Source organism: Gallinula chloropus, assembly GCF_964237585.1.
Source record: "Gallinula chloropus genome assembly, chromosome: 13".
NCBI classification, from domain to species: Eukaryota; Metazoa; Chordata; class Aves; order Gruiformes; family Rallidae; genus Gallinula; species Gallinula chloropus.
In genome coordinates, this window is record NC_140098.1 from 19,978,937 (window position 1) to 20,002,353 (window position 23,417).

General features: G+C 48.4%; 1 protein-coding gene across 1 annotated transcript in view; it reads left to right on the forward strand.

Moving 5' to 3' along the window:
- Positions 1-23,417, forward strand: part of NECAB2 (N-terminal EF-hand calcium binding protein 2) — a gene marked incomplete at both ends in the record, with an annotated part of 74,006 nt that overhangs the window by 16,111 nt on the left and 34,478 nt on the right. The window contains one exon of the mRNA XM_084270256.1: positions 21,168-21,276. Within this exon, the coding sequence (XP_084126382.1) occupies positions 21,168-21,276 (109 nt within the window). The remainder of the gene's footprint in view (positions 1-21,167; positions 21,277-23,417) is intronic.

Sequence of the window (23,417 nt, forward strand, 5' to 3'; positions counted from 1 at the left end):
CCATCAGTTTGAAACCCTTTTGAGAAAATGCACTTGTACCAAACTTGAATGGGGGTCAGCAGCTGGGATTTCAGGAGTATGGCACCCAAAACATTGCAGAAGAAAGAGGAAGACATCATAGCTTGGGGTGCTTTTATCAGATCTTAAGAAGATGCTGGGCTAGTGCTGTGATGCCACCATGTTCTATATCAGATTGAAAAAAAACCAAACCCAACCTTAATACCTAATAACCCTCCTGTCACATGCACACCTCTTCCTTCCACAGCCACAACTCAGCACCTATTTCAAATTACGCTCCCTTGAGCTGCAACAGGCCACTGCTCAGCTAGAAGCCACTTCCCCTCCAGACATGGGCAATTACCCTCCGCATGGGTCCAGCTTCTCCCACGCTGGAAAAGCCTTGGGCTATTCATAGCTGGCTGCTGGTCTGAATTCATTCCTTAGCTTTAAGTGAGAATATTTATAATTCTTGCATAACAAAAACAGTATTAGCAGCCACCCACATGTAAGTGGGGAAAAAGCAGCAATGAAATCAGGTGTTCTAAGCATGGATAGATCTGGTAGGTGCTTCCATGACCAGACGACCAGTCTAAATGTATTTCTCTTTTTTTTTTTCTTTAAATCATTTTTTTTTAAAATTTGCATTTAGATAGTCTGGTTTTATGTGACAATCAAAAAGCACCTTGTAAAACTGTATAATGATGTTTATTTACTAGGAGAAAGTTTGGATCTGTTTTCAGTTATTCGGGTTCCCGTATCATTTCCTGGCTCTCTCTATTGTATATTCAGTTACCCTTCCAAGTCCTTGCAGAGTTCACAGCACATGGCTTTGAAAAGATGACACCTGTTTAAATCCGGATGTGCTGTTCCCAAATAATAAACAAACCTACCAGCCACATGATGAATTTTGAGATAATGTAGAAATTGTGAAAGGCTGTTGCTAGGTTGGCACTGGCTGTGTCCAGCACTTCTGGCACCTTTTAACCTTAGGATTTGGTTTTCATCGCTGACCGGCTTTAAAGGGCACCTCTCAGCTGCTTGTGCACTTTCACGGCTGCTTTAATCTTTCAACAGATATATGAAGGTATCTGGTGCACATTGTGTGCAGCAGAATTGAAGAGCTGAGATTCCCTTAGGACCTGTTTTAGTTCTTGTGCCTTCTCTCATTAATAAATGCATGTTAGGATCAAAGGCTGCTTTTATACTTGCTTTTCTTTTTGGCTGGACCACCTAAATTCAGCAAAACGACACCTTGAATTTGGTGCATGAGGCTGGGGCTTGTCTAACTGGTGCATCCTCATGTGCTGTAGGCTGACAGGTTGGTTTGCCTTGTGCAAGCCTTAACCCAGGGAAGGTTTGAGCTGAGTGAGGTTTGGATCCAGCCCAGAAACTCCCCCCAGTGTTTCTGGAGAAGCCAATGAAGTGGCTGTTCCTCAGTCCATCAAGAACTCGGATGGTGATGCTGACCCAAAGGGCTGTCTTTCTATAAGCACTGTCTCTGCACTCAGGCCATCGCTGACCCTCGGGGCCAGATGCAGAGGAGTGGGCTCCATCAAAGCTTTTGCACTAGAAACCCCCTACCAGCCTGTCCCAAGACCTGGATCTCCAGCCTGACCCATCAATTGAGCCTTCCTGCTGATGGCATTTATCATGTTAGGGGTTCAGGGGCGGGGGAGTCTGACACTCACCTGCCCACGGGCATCCTCCCTCCTGTGGCTCATCAGCCCTCTTGCAGGGAAACATCACTCCCTGTGTGTTGCAAAGGCTGACCTGGCAGGGCAAAGAACTGCCTGTGTTTGGGCTCTGGCTAATCAATGCAATCATGTTGCTCTGGGAAATGGGGCAGCATCTCTCTGCTCAGCCTTTAAGGTGGGGTTATGTGTGCGTGTGAGGGAGTGGCCTGGGCATCCCTGTAGGCAATGCTGCTCTTCTCCTGCTGTGTCTGTTCTCTCCTTTGGCTCGTTCCTTCAATGCAGAGACAAACAGCCGCACTCAGGTGTCCCCAAGAAAGGCGGGGAGGGGACATGGAGCCGGGATTGCTGCTGTAGCCTGGCAATTTGAGGCTGAGCACTTGATCTGGAGGGCAGCGTTTCTGAATGCGCCTGGTTGGCTTTGAAGTGCTCCAATTAGGGTTTGACATACGACACAACCAGAAGAAGAGGGGGTTTATTTCCTCCTCCTTTCTGTGGGTTTTCTTCTGCATCCCTCATTAGAGACTTCAGGCTAGACAGGAGTGAATGGGATATGTTGTGGTGGCAGGTTTAATGGCTGTGTTGCAAGTTGTGGAGGTTGGGAATAAGGGTCTGTGGTTTTCTCAGGAGACTTTGAAAAGCTGCTCAATTAGCCAAGATGATTTTTAAAGACATTTCTTTCTGGAGCCAAAGTTGAGACATTTAATTGGGGGCTGCACAGCAAATGTCTCTACAGGGCATAGTGGCAGCCAGCAAAGGGCACTATGAAACATTTATGGAGCGATTACCTGCTTGTGATGCGTAGCCAAAGCCTGTCAGCTATATTGGCACTGACCTAGAAGTTGTGGTTCTTGCCCTGGCTTCTCTGGACCGTGGAAGTAGCTGGATGCTGCCAGCTGGCCCGGAGAGCTGTGGCTTTAGCCATCACCAAGCCAGCTTCAGTTGAAATATTATATTCATTTGTTTTCCTTGCTATTGAGTCAGTCCCTGTGCAAAACCACCCTGCTGTGTCTCCCTGCCGAGTTCATGACACAAGCCCCAAGCAAGCTCCTGGCTCCCGGTGCAGGTCAGGTGCTGGGAATGTCCCTGTGGCCTGGCTCACCTGCAGTGCCTGCATTGGTGAGTAGCAAACATCAAAGGGCAGAGAATGCCAAAACAGCAGGGCATCCCTAAGAGGGAATAGCTATTAAGAGCTTCATGGGTCTGCCAGGATTTGGCTGCACCAGGCACACCCCATACCTGCAGATGGGGACACCAGTAGCGCATGTTTGGCGGGGAGAGGGGAACTTCCTCCAGGGATGTGAGACTGTGGGCTCATGGAGGTGGATGTGTGCATTGGCCTGACCTTATCCCAGTGTTGTGCTCTGGTTTTAGGATGGGAGGGTGTCTACAGGAGGTTATCTACATGAGGGTGTCTACAGGAAGGTCTTTTCCGTGTGGAAATGGCAGCTTGAGGCAAAGCAAAAGCTCCAGTTATAATGGCAAGCCAGGGAACTGATGGACATCGAGGGCTTAACACCTGGGGCGCTTTTTGATCTGTCTCATTAATATCTCATGTTGCTGTATCTGGGAAGCCTTTCAAAGTTGATCCAGCAAATCAATATTCCTCCTGCTAAATTCTTCATGTTGTGTTTTGGCAGAGATGAAATTTTACAGCACTCGGAAAGGACTTTGGCAGCACGGAGGCTGTAGGAGTCTGGCAAATGAAATGGGTGCAGCTGAGTGCAGGCTTTGAGGGGCTCAACTGATGTGCAGGGGTGACCACGGGACATCACGAGGTGCAGGGACAAGTTTCTTGGGTGGATCTTTGCATTTGGGGTGCTGGAAGTTGAACCCTACAAAGTGTGGGGCTCCAGCGTAGGTCTGTTCTTCAGCAGGCAACGTGCTCGGCTCTCATGCAGGCCAGCCAAGAGCTTCCTGCTTTCTTGTGCATCAAAGCTAAGTGTAGTTCTGGTTTGATCCTCTTAATTAATCCCTGTGATATCCAGTTTCAGTGCTAGATATTAGTCTGAAGGATCTCAGCTGCTGTTCCCTGCTCTGCATTACCATGCCCCCTGTCCACACATGTCCCTTAACAGGGGGATGCCATACAGGGCAGCGAGGGCCTCACCAGGCACTGCAGCCCATGGTATGCCCTGCATTGTCCTGCCCTGAAACTGTCCTTGCAAGCTCTGAGCCATAACTGAGCTTAAAAACCAGGCTTAGCTTTGTCCTGCTGCCTCAGTAGGAAGGTGTCACCACCGCCAGTGTTTCCCAAACTGTGTTCAGAGGCTCGGGTGGCCATGGGATGATTTTATGCAAAGCTCTTCATTAGTGTTCAATGAATTTCCCTTGCAAGCAGTTTCTGCACGATGCTGCCTTTGGTGGGGTGATGCTCCAGCCTGGACGTTTTAACTTGTTTTACACTGGATCCCGAGGTGCCTTTGCCAGCACCCTGTGTGACCCCCAGCCTGTGTTACTCCCCCTGCCACTCCACCTAAGCCTCACAGCTTCCATCACGCTTCTCTCTGGGTAGCAGGGCTTTCCCATGTCTGGCTGTCAGTTTATTCCCTGGGGAGCTCCCTCAGGGAACGCATGGAGGAACATCACTGCTTTTGCCTCTGGCCCCTGTGTGCTGTCCACCACACTCAGCAGTGTGAGAGCAAGGGGCAGCACCAGGCTCTGGCATTGTTTTTAATTAGGTACCTTCTACAGATCAGCTGCATTTATTGAAGCTGATATATTATAGCTGTTAAAATTAAATAAGGCAAAATTTGAATCCAGAACAAATACACTGCTGCAAGTAATCCTTATAATTCACTAGCAATTTTTGCCAGACAATTGTGAGAAAATATATTCTGGCAGGCTTGCATTCAGGCAGTTGGCCAGGAGCAGCTATAAATCATGTGTATCTGTTTCTTCCTATTATCTTTCTCACTCTTTTAAAATCCATGGGTTACCAGATAATATACATTAGAGAGAGAAGAATAATTATCTCACTGACTTGCAGTGAAGAAAGAAATATCTGAAGCTAAAACAATGACACATCCAGACCCATAACTCCCAGCAAGGATAACCTGGGGGCAGGAATAGCTAACTCTTTTTCCTGGGGGGGGGGTACCTGAAAGCGGATGTTCATGGACACAAGATGTGAGAACCCGAGTGTCTTTGGTTTTTGTTGCCTGTGCTGTGGGGAGGTAGTGTGTCGCTCTGGAAAAAGCCTGCAGTGCTTTTGGGAAGTTTTGCAGGTGGGCATGATTTAAAGTTACTCTTAGAGTGGAAATTTCTCTTCCTGTGACCCTGCTGCAGCCTCAGTGCAGAGGGGGAAACCTGGCTGCACTTCAGCTGGATCCCTGCCAGAGCTCTGCTGCCAGGGAAGATGCTCTGGCCATGCTCCTGTAGAGCATCAAAGTGCCGGTACACGCTAGGCTCGGGCTCAAGAAAGGAATCAGCCTGGACTTTGGGTTTGGATCCGAGGTCAGGTCCTGCTGCCAAGCTTCTCCCTTAATTAGATACTGGCACTGAGGCACCCAGCTTGGCTCAGCGCAGGCGTGAGTGGCTTCAAGTCCTGGCTACTCATCGCTTCTGAACCTCGCTCTGTGAGTGACAGGGGCCACTTTTTGGGGTGTCGCTACTATTACAGGTCAGAGTGGCTGGCTTTCAGGTGCTTCTGGTACTGGGCATGCAAACATGGGGTTTATTTGCTTGGAGTCAAAGTACTTGAGTCCGGAGCCCGCAGCATCTGTGTGCTCTGCTGGTGTGCGGAGCTTTGGTTCCGCGGGGCTCTGCTGTGCCAGCACCAAAGTGCAGGTTTGCATAAATAAAGAAATAAATCAATAAAAATCAGTACACTGCAGCTTGTTTTCCTTTCCAAAGGGCTCTCTGATCATCGCGGAGATGTTGTTTTGCCAGCTGGCTGGTTGGCTTTCCAACATGCTACACTGTTAAGCACAGCTACTCTTCCTCCCTCCCCTTCCTCACAGCATCTTCCTTTGTTTCCTTTCATTCTCCTCTCCAGTTTCTAAAAAAACCCATTGAATTAATATTGGAAAATAGTCCAAGATTAACCAGAGTTGGTGTCTTTACATTATTAGGCTCCTCACAGCATAATAACGCTATTTGTTTTCCTAACCCGAGGTAGATACAGCTGTTAGGGATTAGAGGCGATGCCCTGTAGTGGTTTGTTATTCCTGACAGAGCACGGAGGGATTACCGCCGGCTCTGCAGGAGGTAAATGGGGCGATCCCTGCTCTGGCTTTCTTGGAGTAACCTTCACCAACCTCTGCAGCTTCCCTGTGGGGTGGGGTGAGAGCAAAGGGAGGATGGAGGAGCAGTAAGGAACCACACATGAATTTTAAGTGCTCCTGCTTGGGAAAACTGAGGGATGGAAAGGCACGGTTTGCCTGGCCAGGTTCAAACTAGAGACTGGGGGGGAGGGGATGGGGGATGCGTGCTGGTCCCTGGGCTTCGTGGTGTTCAGGCTGTGGTTATACACAGGCTTGAAATGGTCTTGTTATGGTTTTGTAGCCAGAGTGATAGTGTTACTGTTTGGTGTGTGTTAAACTGGCAGAAAAAGCGTGTGCTGCAATTGGCTGTATCTGCACAGTGCTGCATAAAACCAGATGAAATATTTATATTTTTTTCAAAGAATGGAACCAGACTTGTTTCCTGTCCTTTGCATCCTGTAATCTAGTTGTTGGGAAAACTGTGGTCGGGTCTAGATCTTGCAGAAGGAGATTCTGAGTTGGAAATGTCAGGGGGGGATGTGGCTTTGCAGCATTTAACTGGGAGAAGAGCGAACTGGAAAGAAGCTTCTAACAGTGGCTCCGTGTGTAATACAGAGTATTAAAATCACCTATAGCAAGAGCACAGTGAGGGGATAAATGCTGAGATCCCGGGGAGATGAGGGGCAAAGGGAAACCGAGCAGTGGGGGATGTTCCTGCAAAGTACTCTGTGTAAACCCGGCTGCAACAGGACACGGATGCTTCAAACTTTTCAAAACCAGTTGTTGCTTTCTAAATGAGCAGCCTGACATTTTAAAGGTCGGCAGCCACACAGAGGGTGACCCCAGTTAAGCTAATGAAGTCACTGTGTCCTTCAACTCAGGGTGGGGTGTTGCCTAATTGCCTGGGGGGGGGGGGGGGGCAGTTTCTGTAGGTGTGTTTCCTAAACAGGCAGATCTGCAGAACAGACACTCAACCGAGTGAGGGTACCTGCTGGTTTTGCTGTTTCTCTTCCCTTGAGGAAAACTAATGGGGGGGGGGAGGTGGGCAAAGGGAGATCTCCTGGGAGTTTGAGGGTGGCTCTGGGTGGGACATGGCAAGGGAAGGTTTCTGTTAAGGGGGAGAACAGACCATGGCAGCAGTTAGCAGCAGGGATGCAGCAGGGTGGGAGTGGAGGAGGGAAACCGCACTGGCTGCACATGTACCCCCTACTTTAGGAACAGAGGGGGCTGTGGAGTGATGTGTCCTGTGGCAGGATCTCAGTGTGTCCTGGGGCGAGATCTCAGCATGTCCCTGCCCCATCCTGGTAGGTCCAGCCCCCCTGCCAAAACCCATCTGGGGGCCAGGTGCAGTCAGAGGAAAGGCTGGCCAGGTGAACAGATCTGCCTTTTCCAAAATTCCAAAGCTGGGGTTGCTGGAGCCCCTTGTTTCTAGTTCAGTTTCCTGGGTGCCCCGCACCGAACTGAGCCAATGCATTTATACAGCCAGCAACCAAATAAATGGGGCAATGTAAAAGAAAGGGGTTTTCTTATGTTCATAAATCAGCACCAAACAGGAGCAGGCCATCACAGTCCATCAGGAGTAGGGGGTCTTCCTTTTTTACCTCCCCAATCCCCCCATTTCAGTGTTGAAGCTTTAAGCCTGCAGTATGCATTTGTTGGCTCTGAGATGAGGATGTTGGGACTGCTGAATGTTTGAATGGCTGAGGCGCTGAGCATTTCGATCCATTACTAAAACACGGATGAGGATGCAGTGCTGGTCCCAGTGCCACTGTTGCAGCTATGCACAGCCTGGTTTTTGTGGTGGGAGCACAAGCATCCCCCAGGACTTTGGCAGGGAGGAAATTGCTGAGCCCATCATCTGCAAATGCCTTTATCTTGCCTGCTCCGTGGGACAGAGGGCTGAGGTTCAGAATTAGCTTAAGGTGGAAATAGCAGGCCAACGGCAGATGTTTTGTTGTCTCCAATGGCAAATGTCATCTCAGCCATCAGAGGCTTCCTGTGAATGCATGGCCCACGCTGCAGTCACCCTGGTCTTCCTCAGCCAGGCTTTGGCTTGTCTCTCCTCTTGGCTGGGGTGTTTGTGAAGGTTTCCCCAAAGGGGAATGGCATGACAGGTCCTCCTGGATCTGGCCAGAGCGGGTTTGCTGGGATGTTTGGCCGAACCCCGACACCAGCATTACCCCCTCCTGCCTGAGGCTCAGCAGTGGGTCTGAGCACCACCACAACTCACAGCAACACCCATATTTTTGTAAAGAGGGCAGCTTAGAACTCCTGTGGACTTCACCCATGCTTTTGAACTGGTTTAGAAACCCAGCTTGTGCTAATGGTTGGGAAATGCAAGTATGGTCTGTGGGTTTCTGGCAGGGGAAGAGAGCTGTGCTCCTCCCGAGGTGGCAACAACGTCTATCTGCTTTCTGCAAAGCTTTTCCCTGGCAGGTTTGGCAGTGACATGTGAGCTGTTAGTGCTGGCAGACAGAAAACATCTCTAAACTGTTCCTTTGATGGCGCTTTTAGATGAGCCTTCTCCTGCACCAGGATGCTTCCTGCTTCACGTGGGTCCAATCTCTGCGAAAAAATCACCTCCTCCATGTGAGGAGGGTTTGATCCAACATCACAGGAGAGATTGTGAGGGCTAAACCTAACATTTTCTGTTCCATTACCTAAAGCTGCTAACGCTGAGTATTTCAAAGAAAACAGTGTTCCCTCAAGTGTTCCTATCACCCAGCCAGGCAACCCGAAGTGAAACCTCTGTGTGCATGCTGACTCAGTTATTTTTACTCCTGTTGCAGTACTGGAGCAGAACGGAGCAGGACTGTGCTCCCCATGGCAGGGCTCCCCAGCTTTGGGGAAAAAAACACCAGCAATTTGAATTCCCTATGAATAGCCTGTATCGTGTTTCCTGCAATGGCATTTTTGTGAAATCTAAGGTTCTGTTGGGTTTTGGTGGGTTTGGGGTGTCTTTTATTGTTGGTTGGTTGGTTGTTTTTACCTAACTACAAAAGGGCTTTGTTACCAGAGCTTGGAAGAGGACAAGAAAGCTCAAACTAGTGGGTTTTATCTTGTAAACTTGAGCGTTACCGCAGTGCCAGAGGCCCTCGGCACTGCCACGCTGCTGCGTTAAGTTGGTTCTGCCAAAAGCAGAGGATAGTTCATGCTTCACCCATCCTTCAGGCAGGTTGTACACCTTGACTCTGGTGGCCCATGTTGCCCATCTCCTCCTTGCTCAGCATGATGCACTGGTTTCCCAGCTGATTGCTCATGCTGGCCTCCATCACTTCCCCCTCCGCTCTCCAGCTGCCACTTTCATGCTCCCTAAGACCTGGCAGGGAAAAGATGGGAGGAGAGCAGTGGTTGGGCATTGGAACAGGCTGCCCAAGGAGGTGGAGGTGAAGGAAAGGTTGGATGAGGTACTTAAGGACATGGTTTAGTGAGTAATGGAGGTGTTAGGGGGATGTTTGGACTAGATGATCTTGGAGGTCTGTTCCAGCCTTAATGATTCCACGATTTCTATGCAGAGGCTGCAAATAGCACTGTGGGTTTGGACATGTTGATGTGAGTGGTCCCGCTGTGTGTTCCTATGGGTGCATCCCTTGAATATGGGTTAAACCAGGAATGTGGCTGGGGGAGTTCTGCATCACAGAGTAGGGTCTGGCAGCATCTCCCCATGCCATCCCCTCGGGATCTGGCTGATCCTGGGTTATCGGTCGTGCTGGGAGAGGCTGCCCATGCTGCTGCAGGTCGCATAGCTGCTGTGGATGCTGCTGAGATGGCGTGGAGAAAACGTGGAGTCAGCAAAAGCTAAGTAGCACATGGCATTAAAAATTCACAAAGGCGTCTCTGAAAGCTGCTCTCCTGGAGAAGCATTTTAATGAGCTGCAGCAGGGCTGGGTGAGGGAGTGGGGGGACCCTTCCCAGCGCTGTGGTAGGAACCAGTCCCCCATGCACTGGTCACCCTTGTCGTTTTATGCATTCAAGGTTCTCAGTTTCCAACAAAAAACTGTAGCAGGAGGGTTTTCTCTTCTTTTCATGCTGTCTCAGGAACTCGGTGGAAACTTATTCAGGTTTGCTGTGAAAGAGTAAAATAAAAATCGCGAAGCAGCCGTCAATGTTCAGGGAGAGATGTTAGGATCAAACTGGAACGCTTTGGGTTGGGATTTTCAGATGTTCCTTTGAATGCTTTCTCTAAGAAGAAAAGCCAGGTGACCCCATTTTCCCCCTGGGGGAAAAAAAAAATCCCAACAAAACACTTGCAGATGTTTCCTAATGGCTCAGTCCTTCAAATACCCTTTTCTTCCTCATTTTTGTGTAGCCAAATTAAAGTTGGCCGGGCTGAAGCTCTGAGCCCCGGAGCCAGTGGCTGGGATGCTGGGGGCAGAAAGGAGTCGATTGGGAGATGCTGAGACAGGGAAGGTTGGCGGGGGGGGGGGAGTGTGCTTTGAAACAAGAGCTGTGGGTCAGTAGGAAAACAACCTTCCCCCTGCCTTTCATGCGGATACAGATGTGCTCTGGCTGCTCTTGCAGTTACATCTGGAGCGGAGCAGCTCCAGTTGGTGCTTCAGGGATGCTCTGCCTTAGCCCTTGCAGCGCTGTGCCGTGACCTACTTGTCCCGCGGGCGCTGGTTTGGCGTGGGCCGGGGAGGTTCTGCATGTGCTGTGGCTCCTGCTCTCCTTTTACTCATCATTTCTTGAAGTTTATATTTTTGTCCTTCATACTCCGTTCTCTCTTCTCTGCAGTGCAGGGCGTTGTGGAAAACACAGAAGAACATCTTTACCCTCCCTGAAAGGCCTGTCAAGAGCCGTGTGCTTTTTTTTTTCCCAACCTACTTTTGACAGGAACAACTGCAGAAAAACACAAACAGGAGAATACGCCAGTGCTGGGGCTTTGTTACAGGTGCCTTGCAGAAGTGTGTGTGTGTGATTAAAGACACACTCCTTTTCACTCACCAGAGCAGAAAAGCATATTTAGGGGTGTTCTTTTTTTTTCTTTGCAGTCATTTTAGTGCAGATTCACCTTCCCTCCAGGACTGCTCTGCTTCTGTGCTGCTCAGTTGCTTTGCTGAAGTGAACAGATGAAAGAGGGAGTGTGGAAAAGATCTGTGGTGTTTGCTTTAGAGATGTTAAATACCTCTGACAGGGCTGAGACACCCATCCTGCCCTGGACAAACAGCTGGAGATGCTGAGCATAGGGCTTGTGGGGTTTTTTTCTGTGCAAATAAATGAGAAATATAGAAGCTTATTGAGTGGGAGTGTGAAATTTAGGGAGACTGTGCTGGATTCAGTGAGGCTTTGCTTGGCTGTTCTGCCCATGCAACCTGCGGAGAGCTGGGATGGGCAGCACTGGGGACCTGCAGGAGCATCCCATGGGGAGGCACTGCTCTGGCTTTCATGTGCACCGAGTCCTGAAGTGAAGGTTCTCCCAAAAAAGAAGTTTATGGAGGAGGTTTGACTGTCAGTAAAGGGAGTTTCTCAGAGAGGGACTGTCGAATGCGGGTGGCACGTTGGTTTGCAGCCTGAAACTTCTTCAACAGGAATTTAGAAACCATTAAGTTTCAAGAAACAAAGATGTGCATGTTGCAAGAGACCAGTGTTGTAGGCTTGACTTGAACTTCATAGCCCAGGAGTGGAGATAAGAAAAACATGTTATCAATTATCTGAGTTCTGATTCACTTTTCAAATAACTTCTTGTCAATCCTGGCCCAAGGACCTGAATGTCCTACATGCTGCAAATGCTAACAGGGCCAAGGTAACTTTTTCTGCCTTCTGAGAATGCAAATGAGATATCTGCTTTTCCAGTTAGTTTAATTTGCTGTCTTCATCTCCACACAGCTTGTTAGCTGAATGGCAAACTGTGGATGCTGCCAATGCAGTCTGGATACTGTTTCACGGGGCTGCAGGAGGATGATTTTGTAGCATGATTATCTGCCCTAATTTGCTGCTAATTAATCAATAGTCAACAAACTCTGGTGGCCACGGCAGCAAAGCGGCCACGCTGCTGCTGCTGCTGTCCTCCTATTCCTGGCAGTGAAAGGTCATTTAGAGCAGTGCTGTTCATCTGCTGTGCTTTGCTAGGCATGGAAAACGCTTAGTCTGCAAGGGGGAAACAAAGTCATGGTGTAACTGCTGCCTGTGCCAGAAACCAGCTGAGATGTGAGACTTGCCCGTGGCTCAGTGTCTTGTTCCCAACACAGGGACACTCACTCCTCTGTCCCATTGGACCCGGCGCAGCCACTGCTCTGATTTTATACTGAATCCTTTGTTTAGGCTGAAACACAACATCTGCTGTTGTAGATCAGGAGACCCAATGAGATGTTACAGTCACGTTCGTTGCAGTTTAAGCTGAGCACTCTGCTTCCCTGGGAAGGATGGCAGCTGAGATGGTGGCCCCAGCTCTTACCCAGGGTTGTCCTTGGGAGAGGCCAGCACCACGACACGGCCATCCCTGCAGCACCAGTTCTGCAATCCCAACCATCCACCTTGAACGTGGTGCCACTAGCCCCACCAAGAGCAGCCTGAACCCCTGGGAGGTCCTCTTCACATCATGCATTTTCATACATTTTCCCACTTGCCTCTTATTTTTTCTTTTTCTTTTTGTGAAGCTGGGTGTAATGAGCTGAAAACAGCATAAACCCTACTCTGGCCCTCTGAAATATTCATCTGCACCTTAAGGAGGAAAAAAGCAAGTGAGAACAGGCTGCTTAATGAGGAACAAGGGGGTCAGGGCTGCTTTGTGCCTGGGTTTGAGCTTTCTAAGACATCTGGATTGATTAGGCCATTGCAGAGCCAGAGTGAGTTGAAGTTGGTAGCACTGGCCTCTGCTTTGGGTTGGTTGAAGCATCCTGCTCTGTCATCCCAAGTTGGCTTTCTTTGGATGGTGAAGTAAAGGTGTAAAGCTGAAGTTTGCCATCTCTCATACTGGCTGGCTGCCTGGGGCTGATAGCTCCTGAATATTTTGGCTGGGGCATGGCACAAAATCACGTACGCTGCCTTTCTAAATCCATTTTCTGATGCCCCCAGTCAGAAGGGGGGACATCAGTTTGGCAAAGGAGGTCAGTATGATACCAAGATCTTCCCTTCTTGTCCTTCCAGTGAAATAACACCCAAATTTGGACAATATTGTAGTCTTGGAAAAATGACTACATACACACTTACAGGGCAAGGTCACCGCAGGTCTGTGGTCCCACAGGCTGGGCTCTGCTGCCAGCACAGTCTATACAGTCCTGTCCCCTCCCTTGCTTTAGGACTGTGGGAGGAGTTGCTGTCAGTAAGCGATGACGCTTCCCCGAGTCATTTAACTTTATTTAAGATGAGGAACCTTCTATCTAACATTTTCATCCTTCTGTCTTTCCAGTTTGCCCAGGTCTTTGGCAAAGCATCTGCTGCTGCTTTCTAGGGAGGCTGGACCTGGCACGTCCCGGAGGGTATGATAGATGCAGGGCTTGCGTGCTCTTTGTCAGCAGCAAGGCACACACCTCTCAGCAGCTTGGGCCATACATCTCCTCTATTTACAGCTACCCAGAGACATTCAATCAATTTTTAAAATTTAATTTAATTCCTCAGTTCAACATCTATAGCACACAGATTGCATGCAAGGCAGTGGTTCGATACCGGATGAGATGATTAGCCAGAAAAGCTTCCTTTCATGATGTGGGTGTGGGTGAAGGGTGGAAGCAGCCTTTACAGGCACCTCTTTAAGTTACAGCTTGGAGCATTTGCCTGCCATGGATTTGGGTCCTTTGCAGAGATGTGCACGAGGAGAGCTTTGCTTAAATGTAAACTCGAGACGTGAAGGCACGGTGAGTCCTGCCATGGTTTCTTTGTCTCTGCCCATCACCCCCTGAGCTTTACGCCTTTCAGAGTATCCGGTGTGATGAGCCTGGGGGAGGACTGTGGCATGACAGGAGTGAGGGCCTTACAACAGCCTGAAACCACATGCAGCTTTCAGTGTGCGTGGGAATGGTGGAAAAAACCCAACAACCAACCTCCCAGATAAACACACTCCTCTGCTGTGAGGGTGCCAGAGCTCAGTAGCGGGTTTAAATATCTCCCTGTGGTTCCCAGCCCTCCTCCCTTGCACATACAAAGAAACACTTAACCTTGAAGGGAAGTACCCACAGAACCATGGTTTGCTTATGCACAGAAATGAACTATCAGTTGCATACAAAACAGCTGCTACACTGTTCAGGTCTTTAATGCCTGTATCTAGAGACCGGATTTGCTCCCACTATTCGTTTTAGTGTATTTGTCGTGGCTTGTAGCACTTACCTTGAGGATAGTTGTTTTTAGGGTACTGTAGGAGGCAGGTTCTGCTCTCTTTCTGCAAAGTCCCCATGGGAGAATTTTGCCTTAATGGAAGGAGGAAGTTTTGAAGTCAAGATTTCCAGCTTTGGGATGGCTAGAGCACAAAGCCTGTGCTGCCTTTGTGTTTTATCTCCCCATTAGGTCAAATGTTTAGGGAGGCTGTCAGTAGCTCCTGTGCGTTGAGCAGGGGTGGAGAGCTTGTTGGTGTCTTTGGAATGTAACTTTTTGGGAGTGTGACTGGAGAAGGGTTTTTTGACAGCCTGTTTGGCTCATAAACAGAAATTTTGGGGATCAAATGGTAGGGATCAAAGGCTGATGATGTTCCAGCCACCTCTCTCCATATGATCTTCTCTTGAACAGAAATTCTCATTTTGTACAACTGTAGCTATGACATCATTGCACGTTACGTCCAAGAGCTGGAACAAGGAAAGAAGGTGGGAAGCGTAAGGAGGGAAGATGCTGAAGGCACATCAGTGGAGAAGGACAATGTTTGCAGCAACAGGGAAAAATGGGGCTGAGTAATGATGGAGAAGGGAAGGTGGGTATTTGAACATATGGAGAGTCCAAGCCTTTGGGGTAGAGACTTGGGCTGTTTGGGTCAGGAGGCTGCAAGCTCTGCACAGGGATCTGCTGCTTTGTGCTAGTGGCTCATGTGACTTGAAGGGAAGCTCTTTGAATGGGCAAATAAATCAAAGATGCTAAAAAGCTGTGGTTAGGTCAAAGTTGGTCAGCCATTTAATGGTGCCCTGTGTGAAGGAGGCAGACTGAGGGCTGCTGAGATGAAAAATGACTTGGAGACAGTGGCAGCTGTACGTCTGGAGCTAAGTTGGGCCTGTTGCTGGTGGCAATGGCTTGGGAATGGAGATGTCCTGGTGGGGGAGAGTAAAGAAAAGGTAGGGAAAGTAGGTCCCCAATTTCTTTAGAGTGATTTAAAGACAGGCTGAGAGGGTTGGGGTTGTTCAGCCTGGAGAAGAGAAGGCTTCATGGCGACCTTAAAGCAGCCTTCCAGTCCCTGAAAGGTGCCTATTGGGAAGAGCTGTTCTTGAGGGCAGGGAGCTATAGGACAAGGGGTGATGGTTTTAAACTCCAAAAGGGGAGATTTAGGTTGGATATTAGGATAAAGTTCTTCACTCTGAGGGTGGTGGATCACTGAACAGGTTGCCCAGAGAGGTGGTGGAGGCCCCATCCCTGGAGATATTCCAGATCAGGCTTGATGGGGCTCTGAGTGACCTGATCTAGTGAAGATGTCCCTGCTCACTGCAGGGGAGGGACTAGATGGCCTTTAAGGGTCCCTTCCAACCTAGCACATTCTGTGATTCTATAGTCTATCTGTGGTATTTAGCCCATGACTCAGTCTTTGCTTGTACCGCTACAGGTGTGAAGCAAATGTACTGAAATCAGCTGTTGGCATTCATTTTCTTTCTAAATTGAAAGAAATTTAATTGCTGAGAGGGAAACTGAAACAGGTTACCTCCTGTTTGCTGTAGGGAAATGGTAGATTCAGAAAGTTTCGTGGGCTGCTGGCATCTCAGTCTGAATCCTCTCCTAAATGTTTGGGTAAATTTTGTTACCAACTCTATTAAGCAGCAATCACATTGAGCCTGGCCCAGGCTATTTGCACCCTAGGGAAGTCTGATCCCAGCATTTAATTTGTAAAGGAGTAGGAATTTCTTTGGAAGACATTCCTAAATAGCTTTGATAAAACATCTGAAGCCAATATATTGGGTGACTGCAGAAAAAAAGCCCCTTTAAATTAGCTCTTTAGAGCAGGGTGAGGATTATCTGTGAAAGTGGAGAAAAAAAAATAGTCTTCACAAAAGACAGTGAGGGAAAATGTGCTGTGTCGCTCCTGCATGCGTCTCTGCCTCCTGGCCAGCATCTGATATCCATCTATAGCTGCTATTAAAAATAATTTCAAAATTACTTCTAATTCTAGGATGACAAAAGGGCTGATTTGATGATAAAAGCTGAAGCAGCTTGGGGAACTTTCTGGCATGTTAATAGACGTTGCTGGATGCCCAGGTTTGTGCTGAGAATGAAGTGGCAAGTCTCTGAATTCAGTCCCTGCTTTTCTCTAGGATGAGTCCTACAGGGAGGATTTGCAGCCATTGTCCACTTGGTACGTGCATACTCATCATCTGAGACAAGAACCAGGCTTTGAGTCATTCTTATACTGACCAATGTGGTCATTTTGGAGATGGAAGTCACTTTTTCCCCTTGTTTAATGGAAGTTAAAAGGTTAGCCTGGCACAGAAAGAAGGAGCAAGCCTGACTTGGGATCCTCCAGCAGCCTCTCCAGGGTCACAGATTAAGATGTTGGAGGGCATCAAGACCCTCATCAGGACAGTATCTAGGTAAAAATAAATAGTCTAAAAAGCCCTCACACTGAATTCTTCTGAAAATGGCAGGTGAAATGGCTTTCTCCAGGTTTAGGAGACTATCCACTTCATTGTGACTTCCCCTTGCAGCTGATTCTCAGGGTGCAGTTCCCAGTACCTCTGAGTATCTCTGTTGCAGAGACATGGTACAGGGGAACGGGGTGATGGGCGACGGACAGACTGCCTGCCCAGGGCATCCCCATCGGTGCAGTCCTGCTGCAGAAACCCTGAAATGGGTCCAGATGGCTGAACAATTTGAACATCCAGCTTTCAAAAGAGGTTTTGCAACCTAAAACCTCTGTTAAAAGGGATATTTTGAGGTCTCATGTTTCATGTCTGAGCGGCAGCTTTCAGACCCATCACAGATTGTGTCTGTCGACCCAGAAGTAATTTTTCCTAACAACCCACAGCTGAAAACACAAGTCTGCCTCCAGCTTTATTTAAATGAATAAAGCTGCTCCCACTAACTTCTGAGGGGGCTGGGTGAAGGGACCAGGGCAGAAGCCAGTCTGTGTTCTCCCTGGCCCATATATCCACACGCTTGCTCCCAGGAAAGAAGCAAAAAAAAAATGCAGTCATCATTTTTAATTCCTAAGCCAGAATAAAATCCAATTTCCTTACCCCCAGCTCTGCTGGCGCTCGCACACCGAGTGGGGCTCAAAGCATTTGAGAGCTCGTAGAGTAATAGAAATAAGTAATGAAATATATTTGCAATATAGCCAGAAAATACACGAGCAGCCTCAACGTGATGTAATTGAAACAGGATTTAGGAACTCGGGCTCAGAACAGCGACCTTGTTTTGTAGCTGCTCGAAGGAGTTCGTATTGCTGAGTGGATTTCCAAACCCTCAGCCATTGGTTTGCCTGTATTTTAGACAATTTATGATAGTAATCTGATTTTTTTTTTTTTTCCCCCAGATCTGTGCTAGTGGATGAGACAGTGTGAGCTAGAAAGCGCAAAAGTTGCCTCTTGACCCCTCATGAGGGTCTGGATTTTCACAACAGCGAATGGGGTGATAATAAAATCCCGGTTGGGGCTTTCTGACATTCTCCATTGTATCCTTCTCTCTTCACTTAGTTTTAACTTTGACAAGTCTGGCCAGTAGTTTGCTTCGGCCTTTGTCTGTAGCCAAATGATTTTGAGAAGCTGGGTTAAAGTAAAAATTACACTCACAGGAGGAAAGGATTGCAGAATCGCTGCTGTCTCAGCTGAACCAGTGTACGTGGTTTCTAGTTGGGGGCATTTGTCCTTCCTGACAGTTTAGGTGTCAACTTCAAGTACTGGGTTTGAAGGGGGGTGGGTGTGGGGGTGAGAAAGTAGGTGAAAGTAGGTTGCCTGCCTTTAATGTTGTCTGTCAGATGAAAAAGTCCCCAAGACTCCTATAGATCTCAAAAGTGATGGAAGCTTTATTTTGTTTGGAGAGATATGGCGTGTAATCTCCATTTTTCTACCTTCCTTCCTACCAGAAGTAGGGCTGAAGTGTCCCCAGATGAGCTCCTGCAGGGCCTTTTTGCTTCAGCAAAAAGGCAGGTTTCTGGAAGCCTTATCCATTCTTTGGAGAGTGTAGACGCTTCCAATCTGAGAAAAAGATTGCTTCCCTGTGTCTTTCCTGATAAGGCTGCTCCTGGAGCACAGCATCTCCATCGGCTCTTATCACAGCACCCGCTGGCGGATGGCCCTGGTGTCAGTAATGTTGGGGCCAATCCTCTTTGCCCAGGATTTTCTGTCAGTGTTTAATTTTAACTGCCAGATCCCAGCCTGGTCTGCTTGCTCTTATCACCTGAGTTCCCTGAAGACTTCCTCACCTGCTGGGCTCCAGCAACCTGCGGCTTTCCGGCTGTTCCATCATTGCAGATAGGCAGCTCACGTATTATCTTGTTACTCTGGATGGCTTTTGCTCTGTGTGTTTGCAGAACACTTATTCCAGCTTGTATAAACACTGAGCAGCCTTAAGCTGACCAGCACACTGGGGGATGAAAGTCTCGTGCACTGTTAATGAGTAAAATTTGTACTTTTATTGGCCAACGGGTTCTGTTGGGTCTCCAAACAACATCTTTGGTGATGTGGCTGTTAAGTGCCAACAAAACTTTGGCACACGTTGGTACCTGCCTCTCTCTTCTCACCTGCAACTCCAGGGGCTGTGAGATAGGAATCAGAGCGGTGTTTTGGTTTGGATTTTAATCACTGGCATGTCAGAGGCTGCACCAAAAAAGCATCCTGGGATGCACTGCTAGGAAAAAAACCTGAAAAACACCCCACAAAACAAAACCCAACACGAGTCAAATGAAAAAGTTGTAAACTACATGAAAGAATAGGATTTTTTTTTCCTTGTGCCTTTCAGAGGCAAGCAAGCTGTAAATTCAGATTGAAGTACTCTCCTGAAAAAAAGCAATCACTTCATTTTAGAGTTTCTCTTTCCCAGTAAGTTGATTTATGTGACTTCCCTGGGAATTTCATCCTGCCTGCCTTCTGTGTGGAAGGGCGATTTTGAGGTGAGCAAGCAATGATTTAAGGTTTACAGGAGAAGCGTGCTGTGTATCCAGAACTGTTTAGCCCTTCATGGGATAGAAATGCTGTTGTCCTTTTGATCTTGATGCTTGAAGACAACACTAGCCAGGATCAGAAGAAACCAAACCTTGATCTTGGCTAGGATACTGCGTAAACAGGAGAAATTGTGCGTTGTGCAGAGGTGGAGACAGATGGTGTGGCTGGGGCTCTTGCTCTGCCTTTATCTGCTTGAGCTAAAGAGCATCACTGCTGGTTTAACCTCCTGGTGACACTGGTTAGATGCTTCAAGGAATTGGTACTTGGGGAAGTATTTTCCCCCTGCTTCAGTTCCCTGTAACTGGAAACAGACAGCAAACCTAGGACCCATCCTCTGAGCAGCGCACTGGCATCCCGCATCCCGCCTGCACAAAGGGGTCACGTTTTGGGGAGGGAACGCCAGGAAACAATACAGGCAGCTGGGCCCTCTCTATAGCCATTGTGGTGCTCTGAAAATGATGCCCTTTTCACCCAATGTGGTTATAGATTTTGTTCTCCTCCCGCGTTCCTTTCGTAATTGCCAATTAAATAAGTATCTCGGACTCAATTTATCCCCGGTCTGAATTTGTCTGTGTCAGGCAAGGGAAGCTGGGTTAGCATTTGGCAATGCAGGTATGTTTCAGGAGCAGCAGACTTATTTGGTTTGGGGAAGAAATATCGATGTGTATACGTAGAGTAAGTTAGCTAATTTTGTCCTCTAGAATCATTTCCTGAAAGAGAAGCAACGGGGTTTATAATTGGTTTGATTAAATAAGAAATGATGCATCCTCCTGCTGCAAAGTAGGCAGCACTCCCAGGCTGTGAATCTTCTGTGGATATGAATGGAGAGACTTTAAATAGCACGTGGCCAGGGGTAGTTATTCCCCACCTGCCCACCCCCATCCCCAGGCACTGCTGCACACCAGAGCAGTGTCAGTCCCTTGGACAAGAAGCTCGAGGTAAATTGAAGTGTTGGGTTGGATTTTTTTCCCCTAAAGTTTCTTTTATCTCTCTCCCATCAATTTATTGCTGAATCTCTTCATAGGAACATTCTCCAGACCTTCTCATTTCCAGCTGTGGCTTTGAAGATGTGCTGAACCTGTCCACAGCACACAGAGAAGGGCTCTGGATTTAACAGTTAGGCATGAGCCTTTGTCACCTTATCAGAAAAAGTTGGGAAAGAGTCCTCCTTGGATCCCTTTGTACTTGGATTTGGTTTTTTTTTTTCTTTCCTGGTGATGTAAGTAGGCTGCAATAAGCCCAGTATTAAATTAACACTGGGGCAGATATATAAATTAATAAGCAAAGTGTATGGCCAGATTTTAAAATCTGGATTTTAATTTTCGATCTCCAACTTGGGACCAGAGAGGTTTTCCCCAGGCACTGTCCATCTCCCCTTCATACAGCTGGAGGGGAGGCTGCTGAAACTCCTGCACCCTTCTGGCCAGAGCCCACGGCAAAATAAACCTTCAGGGATGAGCGTGGAGCTTGCTGCTGAAATCACAGCGAGTTCCTCACGAGGTGCCTGGGAGAAGACTCTGAAATCTCTGCCCTGTGACTCCTTCACATGACGGTAGGTTTGCCAACGGGCACCCAGCAAGCTGAATCCCACACGGCCGGGCAGATGGGTTCTGTGCATCATCAGGTCCCTGTGGAGGTGAAGGCACAATGTGGAGGTGACGCAGTCCTGGTGTGTTTCAGCAGTAAGGCAGCTGAAGCAAGATGTGTGTCTTGTCATGTTTGCTGCTGTTTTGCATTTCTGCCTGGAGCTGGGAGATGTGCTGTGTTGACAAAGATGTGGCTCCATAATTTCTTGAGGGTAATTCAGTTTTAGGATGAAATTCGTGGGTGTTTTGGTTACTAGTTGCTAATGAAGCTTCACTTGGCTCTGATGCTGCCAGGTCCAACCCTGTGGCCAGTGAGCTGAGCATTGGTTATGGGACCAGTTCTGCAGGAGCACTCAGAGATAACTTTTGATCTGAATCTTTGCGTCTGAACGTAACAACTGATTGTCAGTGGCTGTGCCCCTCGCTTTGCCTGGTCCCTAATGACGGCTGTGTTGCTGTTTGCAGATGATGGGAAGCTGTCCCTGGAAGAGTTCCAGGCCTTTTTTTCCGACGGGACCCTCAATGAAGAGGAACTTGAGAAGCTCTTTCATACCATTGACTCAGACAACACGAAGTAAGTTCCCTGTGCTGATGCCCCCCTGTTTCACGGAGCCTCGGGATCGCAGCGTTGGTGTGCAGGGGCAGTGCTGCTCTGGAGAGGTCAGCACCCTGGAGGCTGCACGAGCACAACCTGCCTTGCAAAACTTCACAGGACTTTGCAGAACCTCCGTTTCTGCTTGGTTTGTGTCCCACTGTGGTGGCAGTTATGACTCCTTTTGTCTTGGTCATTCTTCCAGGCCATTTTTTTTAGTGCAACCTGATCTTTACAGTATCTGAGATGTTGCTTAGTTCTACCCATAAGAGCATTTAAATGGCTCCTCAGCTTTTCCACTCTAAAAGCTTTGCTGAGCTGTAGAAGGCAACAGGGTGACTCTCTGTAAGCATCGTCCTTTTCAGCTGGTTTAGGTGCAACCAACTGGAGTGATCTGTGGTCTTGTCTCATTGTGATCTCTCTGTATCCCCTGTACTTGGACTATGTCTGCTTTGCCTCCCCTCCAAAATATCTCCTGGTGCGGTGATCACTCCAGAACTTAACAGAAACAAGCCCCCCTGTCTTTGGGGTGGAATTCAGCCCAAGCCCTGGAGCTGCTGCAGCAGACGCTTTACCTGTGCTCTGATCAAAGCAGTCTGATGTGGCTGAACGTCTGTCTGTACACAACCTGAGCAAGGCAGCAAGGGCAAGGGGCTGGATCCACAGGCAGCACTGCACTCTGCATCTCGGCTGCAGGAGCAGCAGGGGGAAAATATGGCAGTGGAGGGCTTTAGCTTCATGTTGCATCAAAGCTGGCACTAAATGTGGCACCTGACTGCTCACGCTGAGAATGAACCTGGTGCAGGCTGCCCTGAGCAACCAAATTAGGGTGACAAATTCTTTAGCAGCCCCTCCACCTGCCTTTGCCGTCCTCTTCCTCAGCATCCTCTCTGACTGCCCTTCCCTCTGCTGGGGTCTGAGATGTCTGTGAGCACCCTGACAAGTGCCTGGCACTGGCGGCATTTGGGATTGGAGGGTGGGGGTGTCCTGCGGGGCACTGGTGAGACCCCCTTGTCAGCAGCTAGTGATGGCCCTGGGCACCAGCACAAAGGACACAGCCCACAGGTGGGTTCTCTCTTTCCAGGAGGAAGTTGTCTTCAAAAGCTGGAGTAGTTTAGGCTGTTTGGAAATAAAACCGAGTCATGTTCTGGTGTGACTCCTGTTCCTCTAGAGAGAAAAATTTCTGTCCAGATGAAAAGAGAATCTGATTTCAAATGAGAAGTCTTACTGCAAGTGCTTAAACAATAACAGTCTGGTTAATTATAAAGCCCTCTGGCAGCAGGTAGGGCAAGTCTTGCCCATGTGAGTGGTGCGTGCTTTGCCACCCAGCCAAGCTATCCCCTGGAAGGCAGCGATGGCTCCAGAGCACGTTGGTACCAAAGCACCAGATGTAAAACTCCTCGGCTTCAGACAGCTTGGGATTGACATAAAATACATGGTAGTGCTGGGAGTAAAAGGCACAGGCTGTTACCAGCCCGACCTATCCAAAGGAAGCAGGGTGGTGCTGCTTTATGCTTTGTGGGTCTGATTACTGAGCTCCAGGCGATGGTTCTGGGTGGGCTGTTTGTAGATGCCAGGACTTGGTGGCTCACCTGCCTCTGTTCTGACACAAGTCACAGAATTGCCTGAGCTGATCGTTTTTCATCTGGCTTTTGAAAGGATGCAGATGGCTGATGTGTAGACTAAAGGATGTGGGGCTTAGTGTGTGTACATTTCTTCTGACTGCCTTGAAATGAGAGATTGGATGGCTGTCCATTTTTGCCTGGGGATTGTAGGGAACCTGCAGCTTGCCCTGAGCCTTGGTAGGGGATGTCTTCTCAACTGGATGGGTAGAAAATACATGAGATGCATTTCTAGATATCGTGCCACAGTGCTGCTGGCAAGTGGGGTCTGGCTGAGCAGCACCTGAGTGTGGCAAAGGGTTCCCACTGTTCAGTGGTATTTTTCTTTTCCCAAGCTGGCTCAATCCAGCCGTCAGTACCCGTGAGGGACCAACACTCGCACAGAGCGATGTAGCATCTGCTGTTCTTGGCTGAAAGGAAAAGCAAGGAGTTGGTCACCCTCCCAAGTTAAATCCTTGCATGAAATTGGCACTCACATATTGATTTGGAAAGCGTAGACAA